General features: G+C 53.8%; 2 protein-coding genes across 7 annotated transcripts in view; one reads left to right on the top strand and one right to left on the bottom strand.

The window, feature by feature from the left end:
• The window catches only part of ATG7 (autophagy related 7), a 512,414-nt gene that overhangs the window by 483,958 nt on the left and 14,131 nt on the right, over positions 1 to 14,325 (top strand). The window contains exons 19-20 of one of the 3 annotated variants that reach the window (XR_014064309.1): positions 11,034 to 11,131; positions 11,363 to 12,928. Coding sequence is in view for 1 of the 3 variants with exons in the window: in XM_081526114.1 (XP_081382240.1) it covers positions 11,034 to 11,060 (27 nt within the window). In the remaining 2 variants the exon portion in view is untranslated. Of the gene's footprint in view, positions 1 to 11,033; positions 12,929 to 14,325 lie in introns of those variants that run through there. The other 2 variants (XR_014064308.1, XM_081526114.1) reach the window with 2 other exon arrangements.
• Positions 1 to 14,325, bottom strand: part of VGLL4 (vestigial like family member 4) — a 152,803-nt gene that overhangs the window by 6,140 nt on the left and 132,338 nt on the right. The window lies entirely within an intron of this gene.

Genomic DNA, 14,325 nt, shown 5'->3' on the forward strand with positions numbered 1-14,325 from the left:
CCTCGGGGAGCCTCCAACAAACAGCCTGCGGGTAACCAGGGGCCGGCACGCTAGCCCGGGTGGGCGCTGGGGAGCGGTGCCCTCGCAGGGTCTGGGGTCTGCTCCGTAGCATCAGCAGGAAGGGAAGTGGGCCCCCACCTTATCAGCCTGGATGCAGCTTCTCTGACACACTCCACCCACGCGGAGCCAGAGACCTCACCCTGGGCTCCAGGCCAGCGTGGGTCTGCCGGGGACCTGCCTTCAGAAGGATGAAAGTGGTTAGGATGCCAAAACAACCATCTCCCACACGCCAGGTCCCGTCCTGAGGCGGGGACGCGCCATAAACCCCCCACGTGGGGGGATGAAGGCCCCACGTGGTCTCGTCACTGGCCGTGGTGTCTGGCTCACGCAGTGCTCAGGCTGGTGCAGAGCCCCGACTCCGGCGGGAAGGCCTCGCCTGGGAAATTCCACCCGCAGGCCCGAGGGGCAGTCCGGCGGGGCTCGTCTGAAGCTGATGTCCCCGTGGCATCCCCGGAGGCTGAGGCCCTCCGAGGGCCGTCCCACTGCGGCCCTGACCCCTGGCCCGTCCTGCGTGCTCTGCGGCTCCTGGCCTCCGTCCACCCTTCCCCGGCTCAGTCACACCACCCGCGCGCCGGGACCGTCCACACACCTGTGCCGCCTACGCGCCCCCAACTGCTGAGCCTGGCTCCGGCCCTGGGCCCCGCCAGAGAGCCCCGTGCAGGCTTGCGAGAGAGACGCCCTCCCCTCACCTCGCTTGTGAGCCTGCCTTCCTCTGTGTTCCTGGAGCCCCCGAGGGCATCTGAGGGCCTAGTCGGCCCGGCACCCTCGTGCCCAGTGCCCTGCCTGCGCCAGGCCCCCGACCCCTGAGAAACTGTGCGGGTGAGGTCAAGGCCCTGTGGCCTGAGGAGCCACCCCTCAGATGCAGGCTGTGCCCATCGGGGCCGGGGGGTGACGCAGGAGACCAGCCTGGTTCTGCCGCCACGTCCCGGGTGTCCTCAGCCACTGTGTGGGCACGGGAGCCACCTGGGAGGGTCTCGAACAGGGGCTGAAGGTCACACACATACGGAATCGCGCGGACACATGGTAGGACATGGGCAGAACAAACCAGCTCTGGGCTCAGCCCATCAGCTGCAGTGTAACCCGACCGCACATTTAACTCGTGGGTGTCCCCGCCCGCCTCCCCCCATTCCCTGGTGGGCTCTACAGAGTGACTTAGACGCGATTAGAGGACAAACTTCCAGCCCATGAAGACGATCCCAGACAAGCGCGTGCCAGTCAGACAGTCCAGACAAGATGCTCCATACGCGCCACACAGATTCCAGCAACTTCCAAAGAATTATGAGACCAGAAAAAGAAAAGGAAAAAGAGCCCTTAATTCTGAAACCAGCCTGTCCGTAATTTATCATCTTCCTGTGACGATTCAGAGGACGTTACCGGCCTTTATGCAGAAGGCTCCACAGTCGTAACCGCGAACACCGACATTCCGACAGAGCATCACAGGGCAGGGACATCAGCCCTCCGACCCGAGATGAGTGGGCTCTTCCTGAACAGGGTGTTTTTTCCTCAGTGTACAGGCTACCAGGCTTCCCTGTTGGCTCAGACGGTAAAGAGTCCTCCTGCCAATGCAGGAGACACAAGTTCGATCCCTGCATCGGGAAGATTCCCTTGGAGGAGGAAATGGCAACCCGCTCCAGTATTCTTGCCTGGAGAATCCCATGGACAGAAGAGCTTGGCGGGCTACAGTCCACGGGGTCACACAGAGTCGGACACGGCTGACCGACTCTTTCCCTCTAGTGTTTGATGATCTATATAAATTGCCTCCCTGAAAAATAAGGTTTCTAGACATCATATCATGAACTACCAGAGGCTGGGGGCTGGACGCGTCACTGGGACAAGCCCGCGGCCGGTTCAGGCTCCGCGGCAGTCCGCCACGTTAACTGAGCCCCTATTTCACGACGGTGACAGGAGGAAGACACAGCCCTGCTCAGGGGCTCACGATCCGGGCACCGGAAGGGCGGTGTGGGCAGAAGGCTGGGGGCGGTCACACAGACCCGGCCCCCCCAGACCTGGACACCACACGGCACAGCCGGGCAGCTGCTCCAGAGGGTCAGGGACTGAAGCCTCGTTCCAGGGAGGGTGCCCTAGGAGTGGAGGGTCTGTCCCACATCACCCCAGGGTGGGGGAGCAAACAAGGGAGACGGGCCCCTGCAGGCAGGACTCAGCAGGCATCGAGGACCAGAAGAGACACGGAAAACACCCAGAAACTGTCTGAAGAAGTCGCTGGTTAATTTTAGTAAATTACACATTACTCACACTTCCAAAGCTCCTTTTCCCGGTTCCCGGAGCTTGGACACAGACGTCGTTTTCCTTCCCCCAGTGAATCACCCCCGGGCTCCGCCGCTTCCCAGGGCGTCATGTGCTCTCGGACCCAAAACCACACGCTTCCTGCCGGCGACCCGCGGCGCCTCCACCCTCGTTAGAGACACGTCTGCTCGGCGAGGGGCCCAGAGGCCTCCCGGGTGGTGGGGACCGGGGACCAGCCCAGGACACGAGGCTCGGGGTCCCGGGTCCCCCTCAGGGGCCTGTCCTCAGCCCGGGGAGGGTGCTGCCACAGAGAAAATAGCAAGGGGCTTGCGAGTAGGAAGGGGACACTGTCCTCCAGGACAAAGTGTCCAGGCCGCGGGCCCACAAGCTGCCGCCCTGCCCTCCGCGTCCCCGGGGAAACGCACACTCAATGCCAGGCAGTGGGACAGTGCGGGATGCCCTCTGCTCACACCCTCATGAACGCGGGGTTTTCTGCCCTTCACCAACGGGGCTCAGAGCTGCTCAGAGCTGGAAACCCCTGGGAACGTCTTACTTCCCATGCTCAGCTGGATTCCTGACGGCAGTTAGCTAAAGCAACAGGCTCCGAATTCTTAGGCCGGGGAGGGAAGCAGGATAAGGCAGTTTAGGGCTTTTGAGGAAATATTCTGGGGCTCCTGGACCCAGTTCAGGCGGCCCCTTGTCCCCCACCTCATCCTGGGCTCCCATAATTCAGGAGCACCCCTGAGCTGGCGGGGTGGCCACGGGGTGCAGAACACTCCCCTTGCTGACTGACGTCCTGGGTTTAGGACGGGGATCAGGCCAGCGGCAAGTCCCAGGGTCTCAGAGAAGAAGCCTGAGGCGGAGCCGATGAATGCCCAGCCTGAGCGGCTGAGAGATGGAGGCACGACAGCCACCAGACACCGGGTGCTCGGCAGTCCCCGGCAGCCCCCGTGTCACCCCGTCTCCATCCTCAGCTCTGGGAGGCCCCCCCGGCCCCCATATCACGGGGCTGGAGGGCCCAGCCGGGACCTGCGTGTGTGCGAGAGGAGCCACAGCAGCCTCCTGGTGGGACCGGAGGTCCTCACCCTCCATGCCCTGCCCGCTCCCCGGTGCTGAGCACAGCACAGAGCTTTTCAACAACCATTCACTGACCAAGTGAACTATTAAAGGACACGTATGTGAGAACTGGACTATAAAGAAAACTGAGCGCCGAAGAATTGATGCTTTTGAACTGTGGTGTTGGACGAGACTCTTGAGAGTCTCTTGGACTGCAAGGAGATCCAACCAGTCCATCCTAAAGGAAATCAGTCCTGAACATGCATTGGAAGGACTGATGCTGAAGCTGAAACTCCAATACTTTGGCCACCTGATGCGAAGAACTGATTCATTTGAAAAGACCCTGATGCTGGGAAAGATTGAAGACGGGAGAAGGGGGCAGCAGAGGATGAGATAGTTGGATGGCATCACCAACTCAATGGACAGGAGTGAGTAAACTCCGGGAGTTGGTGATGGGCAGGGAAGCCTCGCGTGCTGCAGTCCATGGGGTTGCAGAGAGTTGGACACGACTGAGCAACTGAACTGAACTCAATCATGTGTGACCCAGTTAACAGGGTCTGTGATGAATGAAAGGGAATCAAGGAAATTTCAGAGGAAATGCCCAGCAGGAAAAGACAGTTTTTCTGTAAAAGCAGCATTTAAGGAGCATTTACACACCAGGCACAAAGAGCTGTGAAACGGTTTCCCCCTTTGCCTCCCCATCTTTAGTTTTTCTCCCCCACCCCACCCCCTGCTTCTAAACGCCCCCCCAGGTCATCCAGACTCACCCGTCACCCTCCGTCCTCCTTGTGAGCAGGGCGCGGGGGTGTGGCCAGGACGTCCTAGTCGGGGGTTGTCACCCCTCAGCCCCCATTTCAGATGGGAAGCAGGCAGGTGTTGGGGGAGACAGCCCAGCAGGGCACAGGGCTCAGAGGAAAGACTTGAGCACCGCGAGGCTGGGAGGTGAGGCAGAGACACCGTCCGGGGTACTCGGCGGTGAGCTGGGTGTCACGGGCTGGACAAAGCTGAGAAGTAACTGGCGTTCCGAGTCCCTCTTCCGAGGACACAGGGGGCCCGGGACCCTGCTGCAGTGCCCAGCACACCCGGCCTCTGCGGGGCACAGGGGAGCCGCCCCACCTTTGACCGAGGGGGAAGATGGTGTTGTCTGTGACACCTGCCACCAGGGACACCCCACAGGTCGCGGGGCCAGGCCGCCAGGTGCCCACACGCTGCAGCCCCAAGAACAGGGCCGGCCGGGGCTCAGAGACCTGCTTCACTCGGGGAGTCAGGGCTCCCAGACCGGCTGCAGAGGGTGATACCCACAATGAGGGCCCACTGCCCGGAGCGCCTCTCCTAACAGCTTGTGCTCAGCCATGTCTGACTCTCTGCAAACCCCATGGACTGCAGCCCACCAGGCTCCTCCGTCCATGGGATTTCCCAGGCAAGAATACCGGAGTGGGTTGCCATTTCCTCTTCAGGGGGATCTTCCCAACTCAGGGATCGAAGCCGCATCTCCTGCGATGGCAGGCAGCTTTTTTTACCCCCTGGGAAGCCCTCCTAACAGCTCAACTCAACGTAAATAAGGGACCAGTTTTCCTCAACTGGAAAGGCCTGTGCATGTTTTCCATCATGAGCTGAGACAAGAGGGAAAAACCAAAGTTTTAGAAAAGAGGTCCACACCGAGAGCCCGACTGCTAAAGCCCCTTGCCCCCCGCCCCCGGGCTTGGCAGTGGGCGCTGGCGGTGGGAGGGCGCCCCGCACGGGGACCTTGTGCGCCTGGCCCGGCCCTGTCTGCGGAGCGACCGCATCACGTGGGCCCCATGTGTGCGCTCACTCATTTCAAATGAACGTAGGCGCTGCTGAGACTAATAAAACACAAATTAACTCAGCATTCCTACTGCTACTAACTGTGTAAGTGATGTTTGTCATTAGGCATTCTCTCAATGAATAATACTTAAAAAAAAAAAAGACACAAGCAACTCTTGTATTCTTGGCATCAGACAGAGTCCACGCGCCCGAGGAGGGATGGAGAGTCGTGTCTCTCCTTCCGTCCAACAGCCGCAGCGTCTGCAGCGCCCGCGGGGCTCGCCTCTCACAGCGGCAGGGCTGTGGACGTGGGGCAGCCGGGCAAGGGACAGACACAGGGTGACACAGGGGATCTGCCTCGGAGACAGCCCAGAGCGGCTGCTTTTTCCTTTTTTGCCCTGTGGGGCCCTTGCTGCCATGCGTGGGCTTTTCTCTCGTTGCAGGGAGGGGAGGCCACTCTCCAGTCGAGGTGCGCAGGCTTCTCAGCACGCTGCTGTCTCTCGTCACGGAGCACAGGCTCTAAGCGCTGGGGCTTCAGCAGTTGCTCTGCAGCATGTGCAGCCTCCCCCCGGAGCGGAGATCGAACCCGTGTCCCCCTGCGCGGGTAGGTGGATTCTTAACCACTGGACCACCAGGGAAGTCTGAGGCGGCTCTTAAAATGGACAGTGTCTGCAGCGGCTTTGCTGGGGTCAAGCCAGCAGCTCCAGGGCACCCTCAGTCTGACTCTGAGATCCCCGGGGAAAGCTTCCTCGGGCTAGAAACGTGGTACCCAGCACTCAGGCCACAGGAAGACAGAAGCCACCTGCCGGCCCGGGACTCAGAGGGGAGACACGGCCCTTCTGGACACACAGATCTCCTGCACGCTGCCTGCTCAGACGCTCCCACAAGTCAGCATCTAGAACAGTGCCTGACACCCAGCACCTAATTTGTAAGTGGACCGACCAAAAAGCAAACAGATTTTTAGGAAAAGCCTGCACCCGCTGGACTGCATAAGACGGGAACCCGTGAAGCTCCAGGGCAGCGTCTGGCCCAGAGGTCACTGGAGAAGCGATCCCAGGTCCTGCCATCAGGAAGCTCGGCGGGGGGGGGGGTGTGTGTCTGAAAACACCTTCAGTGCCATCTCCACTCCCCTTCTTCTGGGTGGGAGCCGGGCCCCTTCTCTAATTCCATTCCAACTCTTTGGAAGGCTCACTCTTAGCTTTGACTCCACACTTGGTGACAAGTCGCTGGAAGACATTACACACCGTTTACAGTGAAAAGCCTGGATGCTTCGTCCTGGTCAGAGGAAGAAAGCTTTGTGGTGCGGTGGCTGTGAACAACCGCAGAGAGAGGGGTGTGAATCGAAGCACACCTGCGTGACCCCTTGTGGCGACTTCTCAGACACTCCCAGGGCTAGGGGCTTACTCAGTTACTCAGGCTGGAAACCACCGATGAAAGGCACCCGCTACAAGGAACGAAATCTACATTCCAGTATAATTCTGTGATTGACAGACTGCTCTTTGGAAAAACCCAAGGAAGTCTGTTTCTTCTTCCAACCACCAGAAAACTGCTTCTGCGTCCACCCTGCCATGCCCAGGATCCTCTTCAGCCAACCAGAATCCCTCCAAACGGTCCTAACACCGTCAACACCATCCCATCGTGTCGTCAGCCACCTCTCTGTGCTCTCCAAATCAGCATCCATCTCTAAGTGTGGTACCCAGAACCAGAACACTCCGGAGGAAATAGAAAGAACAGTTAACTCCCTTCAATGTGCACAGCATATTTTGAACCAAAAATCAAAAGAAAGTAAGAACCAAGGCCAACAGAACTGAATACTGAAATCAGGATAACTCCAAGACCTGCAGTCAACTGGAACTCCACCTACAACAACAGGACCCAAGATGTAATGGTTCCTCCAGCAGCCTGGTCCCATAGTAATGTCTAGTCTCCTAAAATCCTCCCACTCTTTTTCCTCTTTAACTCAGCTATATTGTCATGTACTGGCTAAAGAGAGAGATTATAAACTAGTTACTTCATCATGGGCGCATGCCCGTCAAGGACAGACCCGCATGTTTCCTCCTGTGCTATCTGGTTTGCGGCAATTCCCTCCCGCCCTTCACGACCCACACAGCTGTGATCCTATCCCTGAGCGCAAGCACGTTGCCAGCATCCAGCTCCCATGCTAGCAGTGTGTGTGTGTGTGCATGCGTGCGCGCGCGCGCTCAGTCATGCTCAGTCGTGTCCAACTCTTTGTGACCCCATGGACTGTAGCCCACCAGGCTCCTCTGTCCACGTGGATTCTCCAGGCAAGAATACTGGAGTGGGTTGTCATTTCCTTCTCCAGGGATCTTCTGATCCAGGGGTTGAACCTGAGTCTCTTGCATCTCCTGCACTGGCAGGCAGGTTCTTTATCAGCTGAGCTACCGGGCAAGCCCTGATGCTGGCAGTAACCGGTTCCAAACTATCCTGTGGACTTCTTTTTCTTTTAATTTTACTACAGTATGGATGACTTACGACGTTGTGTTAGTTTCAGGTGCATAGCAGCATGATTCAGCTGTACATATATTAAGAATCATTCTTTTTTAGATTCTTTTCTCATAGAGGTTATCACAGGCTATTGAGTCGAGTTCCCTGTAGGTCCTTGCTGGTTTACCTGTCTTATATAGAGTAGGGGGTGTGTGTCCATCCCAAGCCCCTGATTTATCCCTGTCCTGCCATGTCTCCCTTTTAGTAAGCATACATTTGTTTTCAGTATCTGTAAGTCTGTTTCTGTTTTGTAAATCAGTTCATTTGTATCAATGTTAAGAAAACTAGATTCCACATGTGAGGGGTACCGTGTTTTTGTCTGTGACTTCACTTAGTATGATAGTCTCTAGGTTCATCCATGTCACTGCTCATGGCATTATTTTGTTCTTTATTTTATGGCTGAGTAACATTCCATCGCATACAAGTACCGCACCTCCTTTATCCATTCATCTGTCGATGGACATTTGATTGCTCCAGCATTTTGCTGTGTAAACAGTGGTGCAATGAACTCTGCACCACAAAGTTTCGTTTCGAACTCGGGTTTCTTGAGGACCTGTGTCCAGCAGCGGTATTTCTGGAGCATATGGCAGCTCTCTTTCTGGTTTTGTAACCAACCTCCATCCTGTTCTCCGAGTGGCTCTACCAACTTGCATTTCCCCCAATAGTGTAGGAGGGACCCCTTTTCTCCATGCTGTCTCCAGGACTTTTTCTTTGGAGATTTTTGATGCTGGCCCTTCTGACAGGTGTCGGGGGGTACCTCGTTGGGAGTTTGGATTTGTATTTCTCTGATAAGTACTGAAAGTGAAGCATCCTTTCATAGGCTTTTTGGCCATCTGTGTGTCGTCTTTGGAGAAATGTCTATTCAGATCTGCCCATTTTTTTAATTTCTTTTTGTGGAGGGGGGTACATAGAGCTACATGAGCTTTTTCTCTGTTTTGGAGCCATGGACTTCTTGATAGTAGAGGATAAGTTCTAATTCAACACATTCATTCAACACTAAACAAAAATTTAAAAGCCAGTTTTTCTTTCAAAACCACCCACCAACCCTAACTAACATCAGAAACTCTGCAAGCAAAAATAAATTACTGAATTAAATTATTATAAAACATTACTAAAAATGTTTGAGAATTTAAGTATTGAGTATATAAAGTGATTAAATGTTCACTTAATAAAAGATCCTGAGGCATCTACCAAATATTCTTTAAAACAGTTGTTATTATAATTATTAATTATGGAAGTATCATTATTAAAGGGCCTTTGGGGACCCTCCGTCTGACAGCAAATTATGTAGTGTATTAATTCCAAGCATTTAGTGAATTAATTCCCTCTGAGCAGCCACGTGGTCTCGGCCGAACTCTTATTTTTGAAAACCAGAGGAAAAGGATAGCTGAGCTATTTTTTTTTTCTTTACTTCGATTACAGAATAAGGGCATGATTTGAATTTCTTCAAAGTTATTTCAAGGATTCCTGGACACTAAGAAAGGCTACTAATAAATGGACAACTGATAGGCAAATTACCAATCACCAATCTCCATTCTCTAAGCAAGTCCCCAAGGGATTTGCAAAAAAACGATGTGGATGGCTTACTTCACTTCCTAATTTATTAAAATGCCATTTCTTGACAATATTCTCAAACTCTTTAGAGAATTCAGGACTGACTTTCCCTATAGTGTCTGCTTAGTTTTACTATAACGTCAGTAGCATTTGGCTGTTAAAATCAAACGTTTAACCCCAAACCTGGCAGCTGGAAGAGGAACCCAGAACCATGACTGTTCAACCCTGAGATGACCATGACTATTCAACCCTGAGATGGCATCACACCCCCGCCCCAACTCTTGAGTTAACGATCCTAAAAACGTCTTCCGAGAACCCAGGATGGCCATCACCCAATACCCCGAGTGACACACCCCTTTCCTTTTCACAAGGACCTCCCACACCGAATGAGAATGGTGACTCCCAATCACCCTTAAAATTAAAAAAAAAACAAAAAACCCACACCCCCCTCAGGTCCTCACATGAGGGCCACTCCTCACCATGAGGCCCCAAACGTCCTAGCCTGAGAGTTGACCATCTGTCCTCTGAGTTCTTTACACACTCTTCAACCCAGCTGAGCACCTAACACAAAGGCTGAACACATAATAAATTCATTACTATGTATCCACTCGAACTGAAGTTAACCATTAGTCTTTGAAAGGTTTTCTTTTCATCTTTTTTTTTTTTTAAACTGTGGCAAAATACACAGTAAGATTCACTATTTTAGTCCTTTAAAAATATACAGTTCGGCAGCATTAAATACATCCGCACTTTTTTTTTTGGCACCCCGTCTTAATTGTGGCACTCGGGGTCTTCAATCTTCATGGCAGCACACAGGATTCTTTCAGTTGTGGCATGCTAGCCCTCAGCTGTGGCATGTGGGGTCTAATTCCCTGAGCAGGGATGGAACTCAGAGCCCCTGCGTGGGGAGCATGGAGTCTTAGCCGCTGGACCACCAGGGAAGTCCCCACTCACACTGTTGTGTAACCATCCCCATCATCCATATCCAGAAATTTTTCATCTTTCTTAAGTGAGACTCTGTACCTCTTAAATATGAACTCAGTCCTCTCTCCTCAACCACCTGGCAATCACCCTTCTCCTCGCTGCTTCAATGAACATGAGTCCCCACTGAAGAACATCACACACTATCTGTGTTTTGGTGACCGGCACGTTTCACTTTGCATAAGGCCTTCAAGGTGCCAGAACTGGGTTCCTTTTTAAAGGCTGAATAATAGTCCATTGCACCAACCCACTCATTCCTTGACGGACACTGGCTTGCTCTGGTGGCTGTGAACACAGGTGTACAGATACCAGTTTGAGGTCCCTGCCTTCACTTCTTTTGGGTCTATACTCACGAAAGGACTTGCTGGATCACATGGTTAACTCTGTGTTTAACTCTCGACCCTTGTAAGTTTTGACTAATCATTGGTAGTAAGTGTCCCTCACTACGAGAGAAAAATGACGGGTTTCCAGAACCACAGGTCTGGCCCACAACAACACAAACACACGTCTCTGTAAACACAGTCCATGTGGTTCTCAAGACAAATGCTGGCGAATAATGTAAGCATTTGACACAAGAACTAAAGAAACAAAGACTATCCATCACCAGCTCACCCAAGCCCACGGCCCCAGGGACACACACATGGGGACTGCAGTCAGGGGTGAGTGTTTGGAGACTCACAAAATAACCTATTTGTGGTTCTCGTTTTTCACTATGGGCCTTTAAAAATGACTTCAAGTCATCCAAGGATGCCGAGTGTCAGTGATAGCTACCATTCGTGTAACATTAGTGAACAGCTGACAGAGTGCCCTGCACACATGAATGTTAACAGATCTGCCTTGATCCACAGCCTCAACTCGCTGCCCTGCGAATGTGATACTCAAATGAACAGACGGAAACCCAGCCCCGAGGGACCTGAGGGACCTTCCGTGTCTGTGGACAGGACAGGTGAGAGCACCTGGAGGCGGGTTCCCTGCCCTTCCCTCCGGGGCCAGGGGGAGGGAGATGAGAGCCCGGCGTCCTGAGGCCACAGGAGGGGCCTCCTCTGCAGTGGGTCCACTCACACAGGAGGGCCTCCTCTCCCTCCCTGCGGAGGGGAGTGGTCACATAGCTGAGGTCAGAGCCTCCAGACTTCAGTTGTGGCCAAGTGCTTTTATTTGCCTTGTAATTTTCTTTAAGAATACATGCTAAACTGAAAACATAACCCCCCTCCTTTTGGAGGCGATCCTAGCGGCCGAACTTGAGTGGGAAGGACAAGCACCCTGTCTTCCCCGAGCTGCGGGCTGCAGCCGGTCACGTGACAGCTGGCCTGGCGGCTACACGTCAGCCGTCACCTGAAACCTGCCTGCCTCCACTGCAGGAAGGCAGCTCCTGCCATGACTCCCCATGTGCCTTCACCCTTCGGCTAACGCGTGTTGTCGGCAGCGGGGCCGCGGCCCCTTTAAGAGCCTTGTCTGCCCCGGCCCCTCGCAGAAGAAACCGGACGCCGCGTGGGGATGTGACTCTCTGACTGGGACGAGGGGCCGCCTGGCGAGGCCAGAGGGATGAGCAGGAGGAGGGAGCAGAGGCAGGGCCGCCTCGCCCGGCCTCGCTGCCTCGGAGTTTAAATTAATTACAGCTGAAAATACAGGGTTGCCATCTGGTTTGCAAAAGCAAGGATAAGGGAATAAAATGAAAGGGCTTTTTTGGTACTAACCTCACTTTAATCATTGCCAAAGAGCATGAAGACAGCCCAGCGTCCTCCCACAAGAAAGCCGTGGGCCTCCCAAACTTGGCAGGCGGTCCCCATGCAGGACGGGCTGGGCGGGAGGCCCGTCAGAATAAAAGTCCCCGCTGGGGGAGGCGGCGCACTGTGTGTGTGTTGGGGGGGTGGGGCGGGGCGGGGCGGCTGCGGGGCCCGGGGCTCTGGGGCGCTTTCTGCACAGACGGTGTCCTGCCAGAAGGTGACCCACCACCTGATCGGGAGAAAAGAGCTCGGTCGTCAGGAAGACAGCGTGCCATTTCCTCTTTGTCTCCTCGGTCTTCCAGAATATTGGCCTTTTATAAAACTTCTCTAAAACGGAGGCTGAATGGAACCCAGGAGAGGCCAGCAGGCTGCCGGGGGGGGCTCGGGAAGGGGGGCTCAGAGCAGCAGCATGGCCCGCAAGGGCCCCTGCGAGCAGGAAGGTCAGAGCATCCCATGTCCCCTGTGCTGGGCTCTGCAGGGACTGACTTCCTCCTGCAGAATCCGGGCTGGGGTGGCTGCAGGGTCCTCACCCACACCCGCGTCACCGACCACCCGCCCCCTGACACACACACACCACCAGCCTCAGTCCCCTTGCCAGGCCAGACCTTCACCTGCCCCCCACCTGAGTTCTTTCTGCCCCAGGTGAGTTTTACAGACAAAACCAAGGCATGCCTGGGTCCAGCTTCCAGAAAGTATGGCCCATGGTGGCACGGCGGTGTTTATGGGAATAAATGCTGATCAGCCTGTTATGGCCTTTTATAAACCGGAGATCACAACTGTAACAGATGATGTGATGATGATGAAGACAGCATTTGTGTTCTGGGGAAAAACACATCTTCGACCCGAAAATGATGCGAAAGCGGTCTTCCAAATCCGGCCCTGACAGAATCACTGTCTATAGCAACAGTGTCCATAACATTACAAATCTCAGGAGTGTGAACTTTCGAGTAAACGGTACCTCTGTCAAACCACAGGAAACATCTGGTAAAATGGTTAAATAAAAACAGAATTTAAATGTCTGACTTCAGAGTGTGCTTCTGGTACCAACGAGAGACCATTAGAACCAACGCCGAAAGCCCACTGCCCACTCGGCGGTGCTCAACACTCAGCGTCCTTGAGTGGGGGGTGGACAAGCAGACAAACCGGAACCCTGGCCAGGATCCTGTTTCCTCCGTGGGGGTGGCGGTACCCCACTGCCACCCCTGAAATGTCCTCAGGCCCAGAGCAGACTCCTCCACACACTCCCACAGCCCCCCAGTGCCACCAGCAAAGCAGGCGCCCAAAAAGTGCTGGATAAGGAAACAAATAAGGAAATGTACTACGATCTATGCCTCTTGGTCCCACCACTAACAGGTAGCAAGCACGTGCAATTATCCCCACCAGGAACACACAGCTCAGATGCATGTTACCAGGCACTTGCCGAAGCATTCTAGTCCCTTCCAAAACATTTTAGAAGGCTTTTCCATAAAAAAAGAAAAGATTCAATGACTTGACCATTCCTCAATTTAAAAAAAAAAATCTGTATTTCAAAAACACAGTAAAGTTGAAAAGCAAATTTAACTTAGGAAAACGGTTATCTTCCTAACTCATTTGATGGAGGGTCCCTAATATGAAGTTGTAACATCGCCAATAGAAAGATGAACATGCTACTTTAAAAAAAAAATAATAAGATAGAAACCACAAAAGAAATCGAAACGGCCAATAAAAATATGTAAAGATTAGTCAAGTTTCCTAGTAGCAGAAAGAAAGAAAGAAAAAAAAAAGGAAAGGTAGAACAATGATTCTCCCGTGAAACCTGGAAAAACTAACAGTTAACTTAGGTCACCTCTGGGATGCTGCAGGTGATGGACACATGGAAACAGTGGCCCGTGGGAATGTCAATCAGCAAACCTAGTAGAGAGGAGCTGGCAGGGCGCGCAGAAGCAGAAAAGGGCATCATCCAACCCAGAAGCTCCACTTCTAGAGACAAGGGCCATGTGAAATGTGAGCAAGAATGGAGGCACAGAGACAGCCGCGGAAAGGTCACAAATGATCGTGCAACACTGTAAACAACCCCAGTGTCTGCATTTGTGAGCAAGTTTTTTTCGGGTCACAAGCAACATCAAACAAGGCTTGCTAGTGAGGCACGTGGGGAATTTACTGGAAGGATACTCTGCTACGCTTCTTGGGAACGAAACGAGAGGCAAACCACCAGTGCTCAATAAGGAGAAAAGGAGGCAGCCCTGGGATCGGGGGTACCCGGAGGAGGAAGGCGCCCCCCCTGCCCCCCACCAGGGCAAGAGGCCCTCCCGGAGACGGCCCACCAGGCGCTCCAAGTTCAGGTGAGAGAACCCACAGTCACTAGTCTAGGTCCCACATCCTCGCCCGCCTCCATCACAGCACCACCACGGAGTTGACATCAGGGCTCAGAAACTCA

Source organism: Giraffa tippelskirchi, chromosome 9, assembly GCF_054371585.1.
Source record: "Giraffa tippelskirchi isolate mGirTip1 chromosome 9, T2T-mGirTip1v1.2.pri, whole genome shotgun sequence".
Lineage (NCBI taxonomy): Eukaryota > Metazoa > Chordata > Mammalia > Artiodactyla > Giraffidae > Giraffa > Giraffa tippelskirchi.